Genomic DNA, 21310 nt, shown 5'->3' with positions numbered 1-21310 from the left:
TGTGTGTGCGTGTGTGTGCATGTGTGTATGTATGTGTGTATGTGTATGTGTGTGTATGTGTGTGTATGTGTGTGCGTGCGTGTGTGTGTATGTGTGTGTGTGTGTGTGTGTTGGGAGCCATCAGACTCTTGCTAGTTTTTCATAGAATATATGATGTACCATTTAAACTGCGAGTCTCCTTGCTGTGCTGTCAGCATTAGAATATATTCCTTGTGTATCATTTGCTTTTTATTGAAAGTGGAGCAGTTTTGAAGGTGAAGGCCTGCTAAGGGGAGACCAACCTGAAGAACCACTCCCCCCTAAAAAAATCACAAATCATTTTTGTTTCTAAGTTTTGGAGTTTATCATCACATGACTATGGATGACTGAGACAGCACTCTACAAAGATATGGAACCAGAAGGGACTATGGGAGGCTGTGGTCACTCTACCCATAGCCCAGTTTATCTGTATGATTTACAACCAAGAAGCACAGTTCAGCCTGCCAGAAGAGTTTAAACAGAGGAGTGATGAAGGGTTTGATTTCCCATAGACACACAAAAAAGAAGACCACATCGTAATTCACAATTATGCACCTTGCCTTTCTCCTCTGCTATTTTTTTTCCTAGTGGAAACTGCTCCAAAACTTTCACGTGTCAACTACAAGAAAATTTTCTAGGACATAGGGCCCGTGTGGATTTCTTGCTCTCTTTCGGCTGCCCCCTCTTCTATCTACATTACCTTTCTGCCTCCTGCCTCTTCAGCTCCAGCTCCCCATTCCTTCCCAGAGAAACGGCTGAGAGCAGGAGGGGAGACTGGAGGCAGAGACCAAGCAGTGTATTTGGAAGAGGAGAAGCCGAGAGGTCCATGTCAATACATTTCTTTCTTGTTTAGATTTATTCTATTTTTAAATTATATATGTGCATCAAGGCCATTTAATACAGGAGCTACAAGATGGGAGGAGTTTGGTCCCCTTCCTCTGGGGGGATTAGGCAGGATTCTCTAACCTGGACTTTGCAGGAGTGAGATATGAAAGGCCACTCAGCAAAGCCATGAAATCAGAGAGAGGTTACAGTGATTCATTGAGCTGGCTAAATTACCTCTAGCCTAGGATTGGTACCTATATTAAATAAGGTGGCTGTACTGGCTTGAATAGTGGCCCTTCAAATGGTAGCCCATATCACATTCAAAGCCATGAGACCTTCATATATTTTCTCATCTGATATAGTTAGGGATTTTGAGTGATTTTTCTATGATGAGAATTGAATCCAGGCCTTTGCACTCTAGACAAGCATTGCATACACTTGAGCCACACCTTTAGTCCTCTGAGATCATCTTGGGTGACGTGGTTGGATCTTTAGTCTCATGCTAAGTGTGTGTGTAAGAGACTAACCAGTAGATGATGAAATTACCTTGCGCAAGTGAGAAAAAACATGGAACATGCAACAAACTCGCTTAGGAGTTTATTAGAGGGGGTGGGTACAGGCCTGGGGAATCGGTGTACAGAAAGAGAGAAAGATGGACTGTCCTGCTTTTTAAAAGCTGCTTAGTTCATGCGCACAGGGAGTTGGCTTGACTATCACATGCAGTTGACGGGCTCATGTGTGCATGCAAGAGCTTAGCTGAGTCATAGTGGACATAATCACACATGTGCAAAAGGGCTTAGCTGAGTCATAGTGGATGTAAACCATGCATGCACGCACATGGGTCATGCGGGGCCCTTTAACATTCAGGCACCTCCGCCTGAGGGTCCATCTTCACGTGCTTGACTCCAGAACCCAGAAGTATCAGCCTCATGTGGCTGAAATCATTACAAATGACAGTGACAGAGAGTAGAAAGCTGTGAGAAGAGAAGATGGAGGTGCAGGTTGAGGTGACACAGACACAAGCCAAGGAAGCAGAGGAGCCACGAGAAGCTGGAAGAGGCAGGAAGGATCCTCCAGCGCCCAGAGGAGCTCAGGACAGCTCTCACACCACGATCTTGGTTTTTGGTCTATAGACCAGAGAGGGAACTCTTCTCTGTGGTTAAGCCTCTTGGTGTGTGGTTATTTGTTCTAGGGCTGCAGAGAGAGAGAGAGAGTGTGTGTCCTGGGCCTAGCGCAGAGCCAAGCATGAGGAAAACACTCAGGAAATGACGGCTTTTAAGAAACAGATTCCAATACCTATCCACTGGCCTCCTTAGGGAAGGTTCCAGAGGGAAGGTAGGACTCAAGTTTGCTTTGTGATGTCCCAGAGAAATGTCCAGGGAAGTCAGAACAGTATTTATGATGTGGGGTGAGGCCTGGAGCTTGCTGAGTGATTTTTATGACTTATGGATCACAGACAGAAGTTTTCATTAATGTATAACAAAAGGGATTTAAAAGTCTCTTTAGAGTGTCTCTTTTGATAATCCCGGGAAGCACACCAGCACCACCCACCCCGAATACGGCCCTGGGGCATAGAGCCTGGTTCAAAGCTTTGTGAAAACTATCAGGCCAGCTCAATCCTACTTCAGACAGAGGTTCAGTGGGGCTCCAAGGCCTGGCTTTGGAAGAGTCTCTCTTAATATTAGCCACATGTGTCTGTTTCCACTGAGCTGAGCTAAAATGCAATCTATTTATTCCCTCTGAACACCTCAAGGCTCAGTAGTGGCTACTGCATTGGAAAGCTTGTGTCCACAGCAAATTCAAACAAAGAATGTTCTATCGGACTTCTCAGACAGCAACCGCCAGGAGTTCTGTATGCCACCAGCTAGTATGCCCTCAGACATGAGAGGGTTTGTCTCTACCTCAGTGTCCCCATCTATAAAAGGAGGATTGTTGAAGAGCTGACTTCATGGGGTCAGATTGAGTGACGTGGCTTCAGTCCAGTGTTTGGAGCTGTGCCTGCCACACCTATGTCAATGCTCAGAGGTTGGGTGGCAGAGAAGTCTACAGAAGAGAAGTGAGGGCGCAATCTAGGAGTCAGCAGGCCTGGGGTCCCAACTGGCTTCTCATAGTCCCAAGCAGCTGTAGAGTCAGGCTTGATTCCAGCCCGTGCTTCAAAGAAAGATGAATGGCTTTGAATTACTCTATTCTCTCCAGGTTCTGTAAGATCGCTGGTAGTGTGTGTGTCTTATTGGAACCTGTACTTCCAGAGAAAGACAAGGGGCCAGCAACCTTTTCTTTGCCCCTGATCCCTGCTGTTAGGAGTCTATCAGACAGAAATGTTCAGAGCGACTGCCTAACATTCTAAGGTTGTCACTGAGGAGTAGTTTACACAGTAGAACTGAAAACAGTCACCATGTCTCACAAGAAAAAAATAACAGAATATTGTAGGCATACACAGAAGATGGACTTTTCCAGAAGCATGAAATACTATTTTGTAAGATAGCATTGCATGAGCGTGTCTCTATTTAAACCGAGAACACAGATACAATTACACAGTCTACTGCATACAACATGTTCCTGAATTTGTTTCTAGAAAGGCTTTGTATCTTTAGACTATAACCCACCGACACTGACAATGGTATCCTTGATTGAACTTGATTAATTTTTATATTCTTTTTCTTCTGTGTTTACCAACTTCCCCGAAATGTGCACCTGTTAGCTTTGAATGCCAACACTACACATAGAGAAAGTAGTCAGCCCACGTGCTCTTGAAGGACCTGCCCGGGGCTGGCATTCCACAAGTAGATAATGAATATCTGCAGAACGACCTGCTGATTGACAGGTGGTGAGGAAACTGTCTTTAAGGTTTTTTTTTTTTCCTTTGAACCTTTAAAAAGGGAAATTTGGGGACAGATGAAACATTTCTCTATTGATATGCATATGAGGGATGGATGCTAGTGGCTTAAAGAAAGCAAGTTAAGTCTGGCATGAAGAATCTGTGGTTCTTCTAAAAGCAATAGCGTCAAGCAGAGCCATCCTTCAGTGTCTGTGGGGGATTAGCTCCAGGACATCACTGATAGCCACATCTGCAGATGCCCACAGTCCTCTTATGCAATGGCCCTGCTTCCTGCCTGCATGGCTCATACTGCACATTGTACATGCTCTGCTAGTGTGTCGCACTGCAGGGCTTGGGAATAATGATGAGAAACAAGTCTTCCCATGCAAAGTTCATACACAAGGATACCCTCCCCACCCCAAAGTATTTCTAATCAGCCTGGGTCCCTGGATGCAGAACCTGAAGGTACAGAGACCACTGCTGGGACAAAGATATGTGGCATCGGCCATCTCACATCCACACTAGAAGGACACACATTGGTATAAGTATATTGAAAAGGACACATGGTACATGCCCTAATCTGAAAACAGTAGAAATCCTTTGTCCTGGATTCTTGGCTTTGCTGGCCTGGTCTTTATTAATAGAGGAATAATCTGGGGTGTGTAAACATATTATGCAGATATTAATGAAGCCCTGGCTATATAACTTAGGTTTCCTCAGTTCTTACCTGCTTGAGACTACAAAGGAACAAGTTTAATATTGATATGCAAGCCTGTAGAACTTGCAGCCTTTACCTCTGTCTCTGGGGGCTGCAGATTCCCCATGGGCTCAGGCTCTTTGATCTATCCTGCTTGTAGGTTTTCATGCTGCCAAAGCTCACGGGGGAGTCTGTCTATTAGATGTGTGTGCCCTGCAGATCTGCTCCACACCCCTGCAGTCTCTGTCCTGGAGGCTGAGCAGAGAGAGAGGCTACAGGAGAAATCTGCTATTTATTGACCAGTTACATCCAACTGGTAGGATCAAGTGACTGAAGAGGAGATTCAGGAAAAGCTCACCCAGAGATCAGGTGAGAAAGAGAAAGGCCCCAGGAGGGTAAAGTCAGGCAGAACCCTCTCAAGAACCCCTGCGAATTCTGGACTTCGTTCTCTTTCCCCCGTCCCCTATGCTGGTCTGACTAGCACATGGGTGGCTCCACTCTCCTCTGGGTTTCCCTCCGCACTAGCCTCAGCATTGCCCAAAGACCACATCAACTTGAGGTATCTGTTAAGATCAAGATCAAGCTCACCACGTGCTGTGATGATGAACCAACTCCCCAAAGACAGGAAAGAAAAAAGAGGAAGGAAATGGCTTCCATTTGTGATGTTTGTGTATTTCCATGATGCAAAGGTATCAATGCTCCCTGTCTTAGATTTCCAGCTCCTTATGATCTGTTAGACTCTAACCCTGCCTCACAGAGGCTCTCAAGGGTTCAGCAAGATCCAACTGCAACACCAGCCATGCATGACTCAGGAATCTCCAGCTAGTGCCCCAAGTGGCTGGTTTAAGGGGCCAGGAAGGTCCCTATCAATGGGAGACACTACCTGAGGCCACCGTGGAGGAGAAGAGGAGAGAACCACTTTGTTGTCTGAGTTCCAGTGTTGCATTGCTTGTGTTGGAGCTCTGCAAGTCATCATGACAGATGAATTCCTCAGTTTCTAGCAAGTTCATGTCCCATCCACTCTGGCTCACACTAGCCTGGGGCCCTCTACCCTAAACTTCTCTAGTCCAAGGACTGGGCTGCCCTTCTTCCAGGTGCTCTTCCTCTATAATTCAGCCATTTTGGCTACACCAGTTCTTTTATCTTTATGCCTCTTTGCCTGCTGGCCTCTTGGCTCCTGGCTCTTCCCTCTCTGTTTCCTCTCAAATGGCTTGTGGTGGCTTGCAGGTCATGTCCACTCTGGATTTTCCCAGATGTCTCTGTGTCTACTGTATTCTTTCTTAAATGTATAATAAAAGCCTCGACTCCTTAGGAGCAGGCATGTCATCTATTCTGTTTATTTATTTAGCTCCCACCTGTTGTAACTTGGATATATCTTCAGTGTGTTCCCTCAAAGGTATTGGAAACTTAGTCCTCAATGCAGATGCCAAGGTGGTAGAGTTTGTAGCAGATACAGTCTAGTGGGAGGTTATTAAGTCACCAGGGGCCACACTGTGGAAAGAGACTAATAACGCTTTTCTCTACAAACCTCAGACAGACCTCACAAGGGCAGGGCAGGATCTTATTTTTAAAAAGTAAGCCTGGCTCCATCTCTCTCTTTCTCCATCTCCTTCTCTTTCTTGCTGCTGTCCACCATGTTACAATGGTGCTATCCACCGTGTTACAATGATGCTATCCACCATGTTACAATGATGCTATCCACCGTGTTACAATGATGCTGTCCACCATGTTACAATGATACTATCCACCATGTTACAATGATGCTATCTATCATGTTACAATGATGCTGTCCACCATGTTACAATGATACTATCCACCATGTTACAATGATGCTATCTATCATGTTACAATGATGCTATCCACCATGTTATAATGATGCTATCCAACATGTTACAATGATGCTATCCAACATGCTACAATGCAGGCAAGGAGGCCTTCATCATAAATGGATAGATGGGGCCACCCAATCTTAGGCTTTCGGATTCAGTGATATGTATCTTCTTTACAACTTCCCACCCTCAGGTGCTTTGATAGAACATTAAAAAAAATGGACTAAGATACCATTGTATTCTCCATCAACATGTCTTCTTATACCTCTATGGTATTTTCATTTCTATCCATGAGTTGGGTCCTGTAATAAAGTCTTATAAGTCCATTGTACTTTGTGTTAGTTAATTTATAAGAAATGACATATATGTATGAGTGTGGCCTGAGTGTATAGGGTTAAATGAGCCTGCTGAGTTCTACTAGACACTAACAAGGAAGAAAACACCATTGTTCCCAGGATGAATCATCCTCATGGTTAATTTGACTTCATTTAGAATCACCATAGTAACGTACTATGAGAAACAGACAGACACCTAATATATGGAGCAACATCCCATAGCCTAGGGTCTCAGGATGAACAAAACTGACCAGTGTTCATCTCTCTCTAATTCCTGACAGAACCCTCTATGTGACCAGCTTCCTGGCACTCCTGATGCCACACTTTCTCCACTGTGATGGGCTGTAATCTCCCAAACTGTGAGCCGAAACAAAACCCTTAATTTGCTGCTGCCAATTCCTACATCCTTAAACAGCCACCAGCGCAGCGTGGAAGACTCCTATCCTGGGCTGGCCGCGTAATGGAAACTGCAACATTCTTAGGAAGACATTTTTGATGTACACACAAAAATGATGACCACATTCTGTAACACGAAGATTACCGCCACTCCAAGTTCCAGGGAGCTTGGTGTATCTTCCTAGGAGTTCAAGATCTGATACAGAATAAGAAAATGGTAGTCCCTGGTCTTAGCGAATTAGTGCTCTGATGGGGACATGGGGATGGAGGATGTGTCCTGGTCAATGTGATACTACCCAAAGCATGTGCCATGGAAGGGGAGGGCACATGAGTCCTTCATACGAGCATGGATGGACACATGCCACCTAGAGGTTGCCACCACAGCTGGTGTTCTTCCCGCACTCTTTGTCATCCAACTTTCCCACAAAGACAGAAAATTTTCTAACAGGGAACAGCCATTACTACACATTCAGCCTACCTGAATTTGGCCATGCTCTTCCTGTCCTGAAGAAGGTGTTGAACAATGTAACACGAAAGGCCAGGCCTGCTTATTGTTGTGGTTTTTGTCTTGCCAGGTACCCCACAACTGTTTAGCCCCAAAGAAAAATCACACATAGGTCTCCATAAATTATAAGCTGATTGGCCCATTAGCTCTAGCCTCTCACTGGCTAACTCTCACATCTTGATTAACCCATTTTTCTGATCTATGTTAGCCATGTGGCTCAGTACCTTTTTCAGTGGGGCAGATCACATCCTGCTGCTTCAGTGGTCTGGGCAGGAGTTGGAGGAATCAACTTCCTCCTTCCCAGAATTCTCCTGCTCTCATTACATCATTTCTACTTCCTGTCTGGTTTTCCCACCAATACTTCCTGCCTGGCCAATCAGCATTTATTTAAAACATGATTGACAGAATACAGACAATTCTCCCACACCAGAACAATATTGTGTTAATAGCACCACAGGCTAAAACACCTGGTCATGAAGGAAGGAAAATGGGGCTGAGGGATATATGGTTAAACGAGGTGGAAAAAGAGGTTCCTCTTCCTAGGGAGCAACCACCCCAGGCTGCTGGCCATGCCTTGTCATAATGTTTAATTCTCATATTGACATTTAATTTTGCTGCTGTCATATTTTGTCTTTCCAGTGCTACAAACATTCTCCCCTAGTTATTTCCTATAATTTTGTGGGGTTTTTTTTTTTTTGCTATAGTTGCCCTTATTTGTGGAGAATGAATTGAAAGATCCCAGTGGATGTCTGCAATGGCCAACAGTACCAAATTCTATGTGTGCTGTAATATTTTCTATATACACATATCTAAGATAAAGTTTAATTTGTAAATTAGGTACAGAAAAAATTAACCATAACTAACAATAAAATAGGACAATTATGATGATGTAAGGCAATGAAAGTAATTTAAAACTTATGAATTATTTATCTCTGGAAATTTCCATGTTATATTTTCAGTCTGCTGTTGACCATGGGGAAGAGGAGCTGCCAAGACCAAAACCATGGCTAAGGGGAGACCACTGTGCTCTCTTTTAAGTACATGATTTTTTCTTTTTCTTTTCTTTTTTTGTAGTTTTAACAATCTAACTCCCCACAAAGGATAAGGCTGATCATATTTGGAGCAGCAAAAATGTACTCAGAGCCTCGGCATGGGGTACCCTGAGGTGTATGTCCTGGGGCCACTGGCTTCATTCTGCCCGCTGCACTCAGAAAATGATGCACACTGAGCAGAGGCTCCAGACCTGGCTGGTTCATGGGACTCACTCACCAAGGTTGGTGGAAGCTAGATGCTTCAAAGACATTTACATAAATAAGCGGCAAATCGGAAGAGAGACTGAGGGTGGCTGCACACCAGCTGCATAGGCACCAGATAGCAGCAGTGCTCAACCTGGGGATTGCAACTGCTTTTTTTTTGGGGGGGGGGATGTCGAATGACCTTTTCATAGAGTTCGAATATCAAACATCCTGCATATCAGATATTTACATTATGATTCATAGCAGTATCAATATTACAGTTATGAAGTAACGATGAAAGTAATTTTATGGTTGGAGGTCACCACAAAATGAGGAACTGTATTAGAGGGTCATGGAATTAGGAAGGTTGAGAACCACTGCCATAGAGACACCCTGATCCTCTTGGCAACTGCTCTCATGGGAGTCATGGGTGACCCCTCTGGGTTGTTGAGTCAGTGGGCACAGATTCAGGACAAGGACTTTTACATCCCATTCTGGGGCATGGGTCTGGGAAAATCACTGGATTTGTGTGTTGACAGAAAGCACAGGCCTTTGTGGGGACTGTTGAGAGCAATGGATGTGTATTTGTGTACTTTGCAAGACTTTCCCTAGACACCTGAGACCACAGTGACCAGCTAACTCCATGAAGAATGGGTTTCTCTATACGTGCACACCTATGACAAAGTTAATAATTTATACATGAGGCACAGACAGAGATAATAACTACTAGTAACTAAAGCAGTGTCCCAGAATGAAAGCTATTTAAAACTTACTAATAGTTTATTTCTGGAACATTCTGTTAAATATTTTCTGTTCATGTTTATACAATGGACATCTAAAGAAGCAAAAAGCAGATCTTCAGAGAAGGGAGGACTGTGACCCATACAGGTTTGTATTCTGGTTGGATTCTTGAATGTTTGTCATGTTTCGAAGGCTTGGTCACCAGCAGATGGCGCTACAGGGAGGTGGTGGAAATTAAGGGAGCAAGACCTTGTGGGAGAAAGTAGGTCACCCGGAATGTGCTTTTGAAGGGCGTATCATCCTTGTGTTCCTGGACTCTCTCTCTGTTTGCATCCTGTCCCTCATCCCGTCCCTCACGAGAGGCCCCCTCCCACCACATGCTCCTGTCTGCACTGCATCCTCATCACAGCCCTGCAGGCCACAGAGCCAGTCTACCAGAGCTGAAGCCTCTGAACACAGGAGTCAAAACAAACCTATCAGCCATGAAGAGCTGACCAATCACCTGTACCATGGCACACTGTAGATGCTCAGTAAATAGAAACACCCTCTCCTGACTGTCCTTTGGTTCCAAACATGTAGCAGTGTGAGTGAACAGGAAGGTAGATCTGGAGTTTCCTAGCTCTGCATTGCCACAAATGCAGTCATCTCAGACTTTGACCCCCTACTGGCTTGGTCCTTCTGCCATCAGCAACAGGGACCACTCCATTTAAAATCCCTGACTATATGCTTGCTATGACAACTGTGCAGCAAATCACCTCAAAGCATACCCAGAGGCATGAGCCATGCATTTCCTCTGCTCTTGGATTTGTAGATCTGGAGTTGAGAGAGCCAGAGGGTTAGCTTGTTCCTGCTCTGTGGTCCAAGGCTTTCAGCAAGCAGACTCGACTCCACTCCAGTGCAGGACTGCAGCCCTCTTTGGGTGTGATCACTCTCATGTCTGGAAAGAGATGTTAACTGCCTGCAACCTGTATTCAGCTTCCTGGGGTATGGGTGTTCTTTCAAGAGAAGGCGCCCAGGGGATGCTGTAGCCCTAAGCATAACTCAGCCTTGATTACCAGGCAGTGCACCCATCAGCATATTCTGTTGTCTGAGTGGGCAGGGACAGAGGTCCACCCAGGCTAAAGCAGAGCCATGAGTACTGCTCTGTGGGGGCATAGATGGTATGTGGAGTGGCTGTCTCTGGAAAGCACACTTTCAATTGTGTGCCCAGTCTTTAAAGTCATGCAGGGTGGATGGCACAAGTATCTCTCTCCTGGAGAAGGACAGAACAAGGTTCCAGGTGACTTGTGTTGGGCAACTTAACCCAAATGAGCCTCAGCTACATCCCAAAAATAGGTAGAAAGCCTCTACCTCAGAGTACCACTGTGAGCCTTGTACTTACCATCACAGAGTTTGTTGGAAGGATACAGTTGGAGGTGTTTCATGGTTTCTGATTGTCTTAGTTAGGGTTTTATTGCTGTGAAGGGACACCATGATTACAGCAACTCTTATAAAGGAAAACATTTAAACTGGAGCTGGCTTACAGTTTCAGAGGTTTAGTCCATGAGGTGAGATACGGCAGCATGCAGGTAGACATGGTGCTGGAGAAGGAGTTGAGAGGTCTATGTCTTGATCCACAGGCAACAGGAAGTGAACTGTCATACTGGGTGCAGCTTGAGCACAGGAGATCTCAAAGCCTGCTTCCACAGCGACACACTTCCTCCAACACGGGCACACCTACTCCAACAAGGTCACACCTCCTAATAATTCCACTCCCTACGGGGGCCATTTTCTTTTCAACATTTCATCACACCGACATTCCAAGAACCATTAAACTTTCCAGGCATGGCACCATTGTCTCTTTCACCTGTGGCTGCCTGTCACACATACTAACCTTAACACTCCCAAACTCAGCTAGGATCCGAGATTTTCACTAACTTTTCCTAGAGGGGGAACGAGGCTTGCCCTTGTGTTTTGGTTGTGGTTCAGCTGAGGGCAGCAGGTGCTGTCACTGATTTGTTCTATTTCCAAAAGGGAAAAAAAAAAACATTGGGAAGCTCCACAGTGTTTATAAATCCCAACTGTGTAAAGTTTCCTCACCCACTGTGTGGATTATTAACAGGCCCTCTGCTGACATTCATAAAAAACCATCTATCGCCCACATCTCTCTCCCAAGGGAGAAATTTCTGAGTTATTTTGTAGGTTCCAGGAAAAAGCTTTTGGTCCTTGAAGGGACAATGGGCCATCATTGGAAAAATCTTCTCCTAAGGATTTATCTCATATTTATATTTTCCCCTCATTGTCAATTTTCCTGTCCCCCATACTTTAAGAGATCCCTGTCTGTAGGACTGAGCGGGTATGAATTCTCACCTGCATAAGGACTGAGTTCAAATCCCCAGTACCCATGTAAAAACCTGGGCATAGCTAGGTGCATACCTAAGCACCGTAAGCAGCAGGGACATGGGTTTGCTGGAAAATGCTGCCCATCCTCCTAGCTCTAGGCTCTGTGAAATTTCCTGTGTAAGTTGGCATGTGACAGAGCAGAACATCAGTGTCCCCACTCCAGACTCCATGCATTCACACATGTATGAATATATCACACACCATACACACACCAAACACATAACACACATACCACACATATCCATCCACACATACATACCACATACATATGCATAAACCACACAGGAACCCCCTACATGCATTCACATACACACTAGTACATCTCCATTTGGTACGAGGCCCATGAAACAGATGATTAGCTCTCTTGTTAAAGTCATTGAGAAAAGAGGGATGGGATGGTGCTCGCCACCAGAGCATCAAGGAGCCCTGAGTGATAGCTTTCCTTCTGGGCCCCAGGCCACCTCCTCATCATTAGGCAGCAGGCTTCTGTGAGAAGTGAGAACACTCACAGGGCAGGAATATCTCAGCTGCACACACTGCGCTGGGGCTGGGGACACCACAGGTGACCTCCAGAACTTCAGATGGCTGGGAACATATCACAGGTATGATATGAAGTGTTAGAGCAGCCTCCTGGTGGGCAGGGATGGCTGGGATGTGCCACTGGGAGGGCTAGCTTCTAATTCGGATCTGCACATCAACTAGAGAAACTTCGGACTAGCCATCAAGTCTGCAGGCCTCAGTCCCATGCAAATGCATATCAGGGCGTCATTGTGTGTGTGTGTGTGTGTGTGTGTGTGTGTGTGTGTGTGTGTGTGTGTGTGTGTGTAAAGGCAGAGTTTCTTTGTGTAGTCTTGGCTATTCTGAAACTAGTTCTGTAGATCAGGCTGGTTTCAAACTCACCCACCTGCTTCTGCCTTCCTAGTGTTGGGATGAAAGGCATGTGCCATCCCTGCCTGGCTCTTAACTCTCAACTCTAGTCTTTATTCATGAGCACCTGGGGTGCAGAAGCAGGTCTGCTCCCAGAACCCATGTTCTGTTGTCTTTTCGGATGCAACAAGTGTCTGCCTATGAGACAAAGGTGGTCTGTAGGAGGTTCCCAACATGGCACCGACCCTGGACCTGGATAGCTGGCTGGAAGCAGCTGGGGGGCTCCTTACTTCCAGCCTCAGCGCCAGTGGTCCTCAAAAGATGGGGTGTCCTCCCGTCTCTGGATTCCTCCATCTCTAACTGCACCACAATCCTGAACAAAGTTAAGTTTTCAAAATGTTAATGATAGACGTGAGAAAAACGGAGGCCGGAGAGGTGTGGTGACTGGTTCAGAGTCACATAGAATGTCGGTGACAAAGGCAGGGAAGCTTTGGCTACTCTGGGTTGGATAGACCAGAGTTAGTGACAAGCCCAACCCCTATACCTCCCTCCCCTGCACCACACGAGGAAGATCATTTCCTATTCCTGGACTCCCTGCTAGCCAGAGAGATGGAAGATGAAGCGTAGAAAAAACATTTCCGTATATATAAGGATGGGTCTTGGTGAGGGGGGCAATGGGTTTCGCTGCTTGACATCTGTTTCCCAGGAGACTCAGGGAAGTGCAGGGGCAGAGTCCCCAGCAGCAGCTGAGGGCTTCAGGGCTCTGTACCTGCTTGTGGAGTTTTTGTCCCGGAGGCAAGCTGTGTGCTCAGACCTGACCATGTTTGGGCATGGAGGCTCTACCCAGCCCGGACTGAAGACTGCTTCCCTGGAGACCAACTGGGAGACCAAACTTCCTGCTAAAGCCTGACTTGGGGTGGGGGCGGGGGACCGGGTGGAGAGAAACCATCTGCCAGTGGAGACCCAGTGAACTGTGAGTACTGCGTCCCAGAGAGTTTACAAGGGCTTCTGGAAGCTGGGGCTGAGGGGCGATGGTGGGAGACAGAGGGCAGCCTGCAATGGCATGGATAGGGAGGTGGAAACCCCTTCCTCCCCATCCTCCTCTGTTGCCCTTCTGAGTTCTGGCACCAGAGGACCTGGCATGTTGACTCAGTTCTGAGAGTCACTTCAGTGGCCAGCTTGGGGACCAGGAGCAGTCTGGTCACTTATCATCAGTAGAGGGATAACAGATAGGCCTGGGAAGTGCCCCATGTTCTTTCGACTCCCCAGTTAATGGCAGCTACTGTGTATGGAGGGTTCCACTGTGGCAAATTTGTGACGCTCGACAGTATTGGTAGGTCTGCACTGGGACTCTGAGGTGGGTACCACTTTTCTTGTTTTTACACTCACGTGGTTGCTAAGCAGCTAAGCCAGGACTTGATCTCCTGTCTGATGACCTCAGACCCTCTCTTCTCTACACCCCCCAAATAAACTCTATCCTCGGGCCTTCTAAGGAAGAGGCTGTCACCCACCCCAATGGTTAAGCCACACAAGGCTCTTCTTTAACTCTTTTCCAATGTCCCTAAATCCAGCCCAGATCTAGGGTGAATTTTCGCCATAGAAAGTTCGATCTAAGGTGTCCTGAGGTACACTTAGCATCTCACTGGGACACTCTCCCTACAGTCTAACTGAAATCCCTTCTTTTATCAAAGAAACACACGTCTTCCTGTCTAGGCCATGTGGGACATCAACGGTCTGCATCCTCCTTCCTGTTGGAGATTCTCGTTAAGCTTCCAGAATCCCAGATCCCCACCTATGTTTTACATTTTAACAGAATCCATGGTTGAGCACAGGAGCTGGTGTTTCTTTTAGAACTCACTCCAGGAGGCTGGTGAGCCATCAGGATATTGCAGGCGGTGAGACTGGGGCAAGCCACAGGGTTGGACCCCACTGGAACAGGTGCTTCCCTTTCCTGCCCTTCTGAACCCCACGTTCTAACCTTAATGCCCGGCAGTCTCAGAGGGCTCACTGGAAGAAGTCACCACGAGGAATCCCTGACAAGTGTGCCCAGTTTCCCAGAGAGATAATTGGTGATAATGGGTTCTGAGTGTTGAAAAAATAATCACTGGCTGTTAGCAGATGGCCTGGGGCCAGGGTGGGGCCTGCACCACAGGGTGTTGCCCTGTGGAAGTTGCCAAGCTCCATGCAGAATAAGAGCGATGCTGGTGTTTGATTGCATCCCTCTCACCTGACCTTCCTTCTATCCCCATTTCTCTTTGCCTTCCGTGGTGCCAAAAATGACCGCTGCCCCCAGTGGCTATGGGGAAGAAGCTGGTGATGGCCCAGAAGCGCGGAGAGACGCGAGCCCTCTGCCTGGGGGTGACAATGGTAGTGTGTGCTGCCATCACCTACTATATCTTGGGTACCACGGTGCTGCCTCTCTACCAGAAAAGGTAGGAACCTCCCCTCTGCCTGGAGGAACCCCAGCCTTTTCTACCTGCTCTACCTTTGACCGCTCTCAGTAAGCTGGACAGAAAGGGCAGTTCACATCCTTCAGCTTATAGGTTCCAGTGCTGGAGAAGCAGACAAGTAAGCGCCTTGCTGGTCCAGGACTTGGTGGTGACAGCCACAGGATACAACCCTCCAGTGAGAGTGTGCCACATGGGGGAGAATGGGCATGGCAGACTGGCAGCAGTCTGCACACATGACTCCGAGATGGACTCTCTCTTTGCAGGGCACACCTTTACTTGCCTGGGTTTTTCCATTAAGTAGGGAGTTTCTCTGCTCAACTGACATCTGGTCCCCCAAACTCTAGGCAGGACTCTTGGAGAGTGCTCCATACCCTTGCACCTCACTCCCTGGTATGTCATCCCTCCAGCTTTTAAAGAAGAGCTGTGAAGTCCCTGAGTGCTCTCTCAGCCCAGCCTTGGCTGAGGAGGCTTTTGGGCATACTCTGGCTGCCGACAACCTTCTCCTGTCTGGCAGCAGGTCTCCCACAGGATACAGGCAGCTAAGTCACAATCCATTCGCTTAGGCGTTTAAGAGCCCATTGACCTCCTCTGGTCCTGCTGTGTGTTCCTGCTTTACAATGTCACTGTCGGGCCAGGCCTGAATGCCACCCGAATGAGGGACTGCTGAGCAGGCCTGTGCCTGCCTCTCCAGCGCTATGCTGCCGCCCTCCAGCCCCGACCATATCAAGCCCCTCACACAGTTCCTTGTTTTCAAGGGGAAAGGGCAGAGATTCTGAGCCCCTCGGTCCTTGCCTCAGGTGTTGTGTTTCCCCCTAAAAAGTCACCTATCCTATCTGAGGTTGTCATCTACACCTGTGACCTGGAGATGATGTGGGGAACAGGGTCTCAGACTTGGCTGCTCTTCACAGTCCCGTGATGAGTATGTTAAACAATGCCAGAGCGCAGACCCAAGCTCCTGAGAAATTCTGCCTTGCTTTCTCTAGAATGGGATTCAGTCATGGGGATCTTTTTAAAAAAGTTCTTAGGCGTGAGGTGGGTAGCAAGGTCAGAGAACCATTATGAAGAAAAAAGTCCCAAAAGCCAACTCGTCTGAAATTGTTGTGATTCACGCCAGAGTCCAGGACTCTGGGTCCATGGACCTAGATAGCGTTACATGCTGGTGGCAGGATGAAGGTGCCAGCCCTGGGCCTTTCCAAAGACTCTAAGGGAACAGGGATTCCCAGTGGGTATGTGTCACCCTTGTTCTGAGGTGTGTGTTTGTGTGTGTGTTGTCTCCCCAGTGTGTGGACCCAAGAGTCTACCTGTCACCTGATTGAAGCCAATGTCAAGGACCACGAGGAGCTGGAGGGCAAGAAGGTGCCCCGGTACCCATGCCTTTGGGTCAATGTATCAGTTGTGGGCCAGTGGGCCATGTTGTACCACACAGAAGACACTCAGGACCAAAACCAACAGGTAATGAATGGGGACTGGGTACTAGCCCTGTCAGACATGTGAGCTTGTCCCCAGCTGCCCATGTTTCTAAAGCCAAGATAACCCACCTGAATGGTGTCTTCTGGCTGGCAGGAGAAGTCATCCTTGAATCCTCAGGGTTGGAATCAGACAGATGTGGGTGGTTTGAATTTGCCCCTCATTGACAGCTGGGGGAAGGTCGCTGAGGCCCTGTGGGTCCCAGTTTCCACCCTTGTTGGTGGGTGCTAACGCCATACCCAGAATTGCGGCACTAAAGTTCAGTGCTGTATGCAAATGTGCAAAGCCCTGAGCTGGCAAATGGAGGGCCCTCAGGGAGGAGAAGCAGTCACTAGAAGTCACTTCTTCCACCAACTGAGTCCATCAGTTGAGCTGGGAAAATCCACGGCCTTGGAGCCTGGACTACAGCAACTCCCATAACAAATATTTAAGAGAGTTTCCCTCAAACCTGGAGCCCCATCACGACCACAACCCTCTCTACTGAACAGGCAAGTTGGTCCCCTTCCCTCCCTTTCTTTCTTTCACATCCCTGTTCATTCAACAACCACTGAGCCTCCACATATCAGGCCCATGGGTCTCAAGAGGAGAGATCATATGTAGGAACATTAATTGAGTGTGTGTTGTGTGTGGGTTTGTGTGTGTGTGTGTGTGTGTGTGTGTGTGTGAGAGAGAGAGAGAGAGAGAGAGAGAGAGAGAGAGAGAGAGAGAGAGAGAGAGAGAGGAGTGGGTGCCACAGGGAGCAGCAGAGAGAAATGGGGCTCAAGGAAGTGGGTGATATTTCCAGCTGGCCGTGAGCTCTGGAACAGAGTAGTATTGGGTCAGACTTTTCAAAACAGGCGGTTCCTTTACGATAGAAACAGGGAGGAGGGAGGCCCAGCAGTGGTGGGATTAGCATAGGCATAGGGGAGAAGGCTAGGCGAAGGAAGTGACTGGAAGACTGATTCCAAAAATGCCACCTGATGAAGTGGGACATGTGGCCAGGAGTGGCTGAAAGGGTCTAAGGTCTGTTTCCTGAGAACCTCTCCTGTATAACTATGAAATTATTATTAGCATATATTTGGGCATCTCAATTTTGATTATGCATGAGAACCATCTAGACTTAAAAGAAGTCAGAGTTCTATACCAGACCAGCTGAGACAGAACCCCTGAGTATAATCAGTCGGAGGAGCTCCCCAGATGATCTAAGGTTGGATGTTATTGGTATAAGCTACTTCAGGCCCAGGGTCACCATTCAAGAGATCCTGGAAAGACAGCCAGCAGCCATGTAAGGTTAGCTACCAGCATAGATGCTAGGGGTGGCAGCGCATAGAGGTCAGACTTGTGGCCATTGTTAGCATGACTCTATGGGACAAGAATCCGGAGCCCCACCAGGACTAGCTTCTACCAATGGTTCCTGCTATCTCTTTGGCATCTTTAGAAACTCTAATTTATTCCAGTGAGAAAAACATTTTCAAAGATGAGAAACTTTGGCTATGGCACTATTCTCCTGGCACACTGGATTAAGGCTGCCAGCCCAGAGGAGCCAGAGGTTAGTCTGAACCCTGCTTGGATTGTGAAGAGTGTGTATGACTTCTTTGCCAGTGAGGAAAGGGGGGGCTTGTTAAACCATAGCACCCACAAACTATAACTAGAGAGTGAAGAGCAGCCTGCCCTGCTGGGATGGTCAAGCACATTTCACTCTCGGGTCCAGCATCAGGATGCGTGACTGGCTGATACTCCGGGTTGATAACTTGCCTCTGGACATGCTAGGCTCTCTCTCATTCTTCCTCACAACCTGCTTTGTCTCCTTCCATGAATCTCAGTCAAAGGAGAAGGGGCTCTTTGCAGTCCATGCTAACAAAAGTGAAGCCTCAGATTAGAGGCAGGGATGTATCATTTCAGCTCAGGGAGAGAACTCAGGGAAGGTTGTACCAGGGCAGCCAGAACGGGATAAAAGGTCCCAGGCCTTGCCTTGGCCTGGAGAGGAAACTGCTGGTGAGGGTCTTGACAAACACATCAAGAGTGTAGAACCTGGAGGAACTGCAAGCAGGCAAAAGATGCTGCAGTTACTCTAATTCATAGGTAAGGCAACAATATTATTATTATTATTATTAATTCTTCCACTTTTTGAACTTATAAGATGTGGGCTTTCACCAAGTGCTTTACATAAGTTTCCTATTTTAATCCCCAGGGTTGTTCTCGGCAGATACCACTAAAAATGACTTCACAAGGTTTAAGAGATTGTACCAGTTGCCAAGGTCACACAGCTTGGAAGCTGTGGTTGGACCTGGGCCTATCTGGCTCTACAAAGAAATCTGTGTTCAATGGGCAAGGTTAGCCAGTGACAGTCCTGCTTCTAAACACCCTGCAGTGCTCAGCACCTCTGAGGGCCAGATTCCCCGGATGCTTCGGCTCTCCCTGGCTCACTGGGGACTTGTACCTGCTTGCAACTCTCCTATCTGACATTAGCAACACACTGAAGCATGTCCATGCGCTGGACCAGGTGCCCACAGAGCATGCGGCTTAGGAGGCAAGGGTCCTAGGGAAGATGCTAGCTCAACACTTGCCCCTTGGGCCTCAGGTTTACATATTTGACCTTGGATATGACTTTACTAGAACATGACCCTCAAACTCAACTTCCCCCGAGCCTGTACCCCACAGGGTAGGAGTTTATGCTGAAGGGCACCCCAGAAGTATTCTCCTGCAGGTCAGTAGAGAGGTCCATCCTTGCAAAGTATCTCTTGAGGTTCATCCAGGCGGCATCCAGTCCTTCTGGCACGGAAAGATAAAAGCCAGGTCTCCACGCTGGGCTGTCTCTGCAGCTGGGTCTCATCATCTCAACAGGCCAGAAGTTCCTAATAGCAACCATCAGTGCCAGAGCTTAACTGTGTGCTGTGTTCTGCCTGCCTGGAGCTCTTTTTTGCACTTTCTCCCTTTGCTTTGGAGTTTGTCACAGAGCCACTTGCCAACATATTTTCTTTGGTTCACACAGGATTAGACTTCAAAGAGTCTTTTGCTTGGATCTTAGCCAGGGTGTTGAAATCCTGGAGTTTGCAGTAAAATAGGGTTTTCTGGCTTCTCTGGATGTGTTGGTGAATGGTGTGGTGTCTCTGGTCCACAGGAGTGATGACTTCCCTTCTGGATATAGCTGGCTCACTCTCTTCCACCAGGCCTTGACGCTACCTGCCTAGCTTCACTCTTCGCTGTTACCTGCATAAGCTTGTTTATAGAAACCCTGGACTTGTCCCTGGACTTGTGTTAAGTCATGATTCTCTAGACCATCACTGTGACACTATTGATCCATCTCAGTAATGAAATCATAAAGGGTTAGAGAGGATGAGCAATTTGCCTATGATTTCACAGCAAACAGAACCAGAACTCCAATTGAGGCCTGCATCCAACTGTGCTGAGTGGCTCCAAAGCCACCACCCAGACACAGACACCAACCATGCTCTACAAGGGCTGACTCCCAAGTCCAAGTTTTTTTGTTTGGTTTTTTTTCCCCTCATACCCCAGAGCCTCACCCTGAGCCTCTTCGAAGTGAATATCTAAGAACCTAAGCATCCTTGCTTTCCCCCCACAGTGCTCCTATATCCCTAGCAACTTGGACAACTACCAGATGGCTCTGGCTGATGTGGAGAAGGTCAGAGCCAATTTCCACGAGCACCAGGCTTTCTACTGTTTCTCTGCACCTCAAGTTGAGACCAGCGTTGTGTATCGGCGCCTCTATGGGCCCCAAACCCTGCTCTTCTCCTTCTTCTGGCCCACCTTCCTGCTGACTGGTGGCCTCCTCATTATCGCCATGGTGAAACTCAACAGGTCCCTCTCCATCTTGGCCGCTCAGAGGTAGACCAATCCAGTCTGTGCCACAGCGCCGGAAGTCACCAGGGACAGCAGGGGTCATGGGCAGGGGTGCTCATCACTCTCTTCCTCTTGTCTCCTCTTTTGTTTGTTCCATGTCTTTGGGAGGTCTGAAGCCATTGGAGGACAAAGGGACAGCCAGTTACAACTCCCCTCTCCCTGACCTCAATTAGTTCATGTCTGTTACCTGCTAGGCCACTATTCACCCCCCAGATGGTGAATAGTGTCACCTCTGTTCCTAAGTTCTCTCTTAGTTCAAACGCCTGCCTATCACACCCAGAATGTTGTCCTTGGCCAAATCTTCTTTAAGTTGTCACCAAAACAATACCTCTAATTTATAGGGCAACTCAATGTATTGCTTTTTGTCAAGGACATTAAGCCACACACAAATTATTCTAAAATTCAAAATGACTGCTGTCCTTTTATATCTACAGGGACTAGTTCTGAGTCCCCCTCAGATGCCAAAATCCCCTTATATAACATGGTGCAGTGTGTGTGTGTGTGTGTGTGTGTGTGTGTGTGTGTGTAACTTCTGCACACCTTCCTTGTGCCTCACATCATCTCCGGATGACTTATAACACCCACACCAATGTTAATGCTGCAAATGGCTTTCGTTCTCTATTGTTCAGGGAATAATGATGAGGAAGTGTCCATCCATGTTCACTACAGACGCAATTTCCCCCCAAATACTTTCAATCTGCAGTTGATTGAATCCAATGGGGCAGAACCTGCTGATACAGAGTTTAAGAATATTCATTCACACAACAACACAAGTCTGCGAGGAAATAAACACAAACACATCAATATTAAGTGCGGCGTGGTGGCTGGTTTTAATTTTCTTTTTTACCTTCACCCATGTTTGTTATTTTCACGTTTGAGTAATAGGAAGATCATATGCTGTTTTG

At 47.3% G+C, this 21310-nt stretch overlaps 2 protein-coding genes across 7 annotated transcripts in view; one reads left to right on the top strand and one right to left on the bottom strand.

The window, feature by feature from the left end:
* The window catches only part of Kcnip1 (potassium voltage-gated channel interacting protein 1), a 375343-nt gene that overhangs the window by 324330 nt on the left and 29703 nt on the right, over nt 1-21310 (bottom strand). The window lies entirely within an intron of this gene.
* Kcnmb1 (potassium calcium-activated channel subfamily M regulatory beta subunit 1) lies at nt 13314-21215 on the top strand. Of its 3 annotated transcripts, none has more exons than XM_050138651.1 (4): nt 13314-13621; nt 14942-15080; nt 16379-16550; nt 20128-21215. In XM_050138651.1, the coding sequence occupies exons 2-4, from the start codon at nt 14947-14949 to the stop codon at nt 20392-20394; spliced, it is 573 nt and encodes a 190-aa protein (XP_049994608.1). In that variant the 5' UTR covers nt 13314-13621; nt 14942-14946; the 3' UTR covers nt 20395-21215. The 3 variants fall into 3 exon arrangements, with proteins under 3 accessions (XP_049994608.1, XP_049994610.1, XP_049994607.1); XM_050138653.1 differs by lacking the exon at nt 13314-13621 and adding an exon at nt 13629-14005; XM_050138650.1 differs by lacking the exon at nt 13314-13621 and having other exon boundaries at nt 13629-15080.

Source organism: Alexandromys fortis, unplaced genomic scaffold (genome assembly GCF_014885135.2).
Source record: "Alexandromys fortis isolate MF-2015 unplaced genomic scaffold, M_Fortis_MF-2015_v1.1 scaffold_11, whole genome shotgun sequence".
Classification (NCBI taxonomy): Eukaryota; Metazoa; Chordata; class Mammalia; order Rodentia; family Cricetidae; genus Alexandromys; species Alexandromys fortis.
The sequence above is the reverse complement of the archived record's forward strand: the minus strand, read 5'-3'. Positions and strand labels throughout refer to the sequence as shown.

Excerpts from the sequence above, each read along its gene's own strand:
- Kcnmb1 (XM_050138651.1), top strand. The coding sequence starts at position 14,947 with ATGGGGAAGAAGCTGGTGATGGCCCAGAAGCGCGGAGAGACGCGAGCC. Across the intron at positions 15,081-16,378 it reads CTGCCTCTCTACCAGAAAAG|TGTGTGGACCCAAGAGTCTA; the intron begins GTAGGAACCTCC and ends TTGTCTCCCCAG. Across the intron at positions 16,551-20,127 it reads CTCAGGACCAAAACCAACAG|TGCTCCTATATCCCTAGCAA; the intron begins GTAATGAATGGG and ends TTCCCCCCACAG.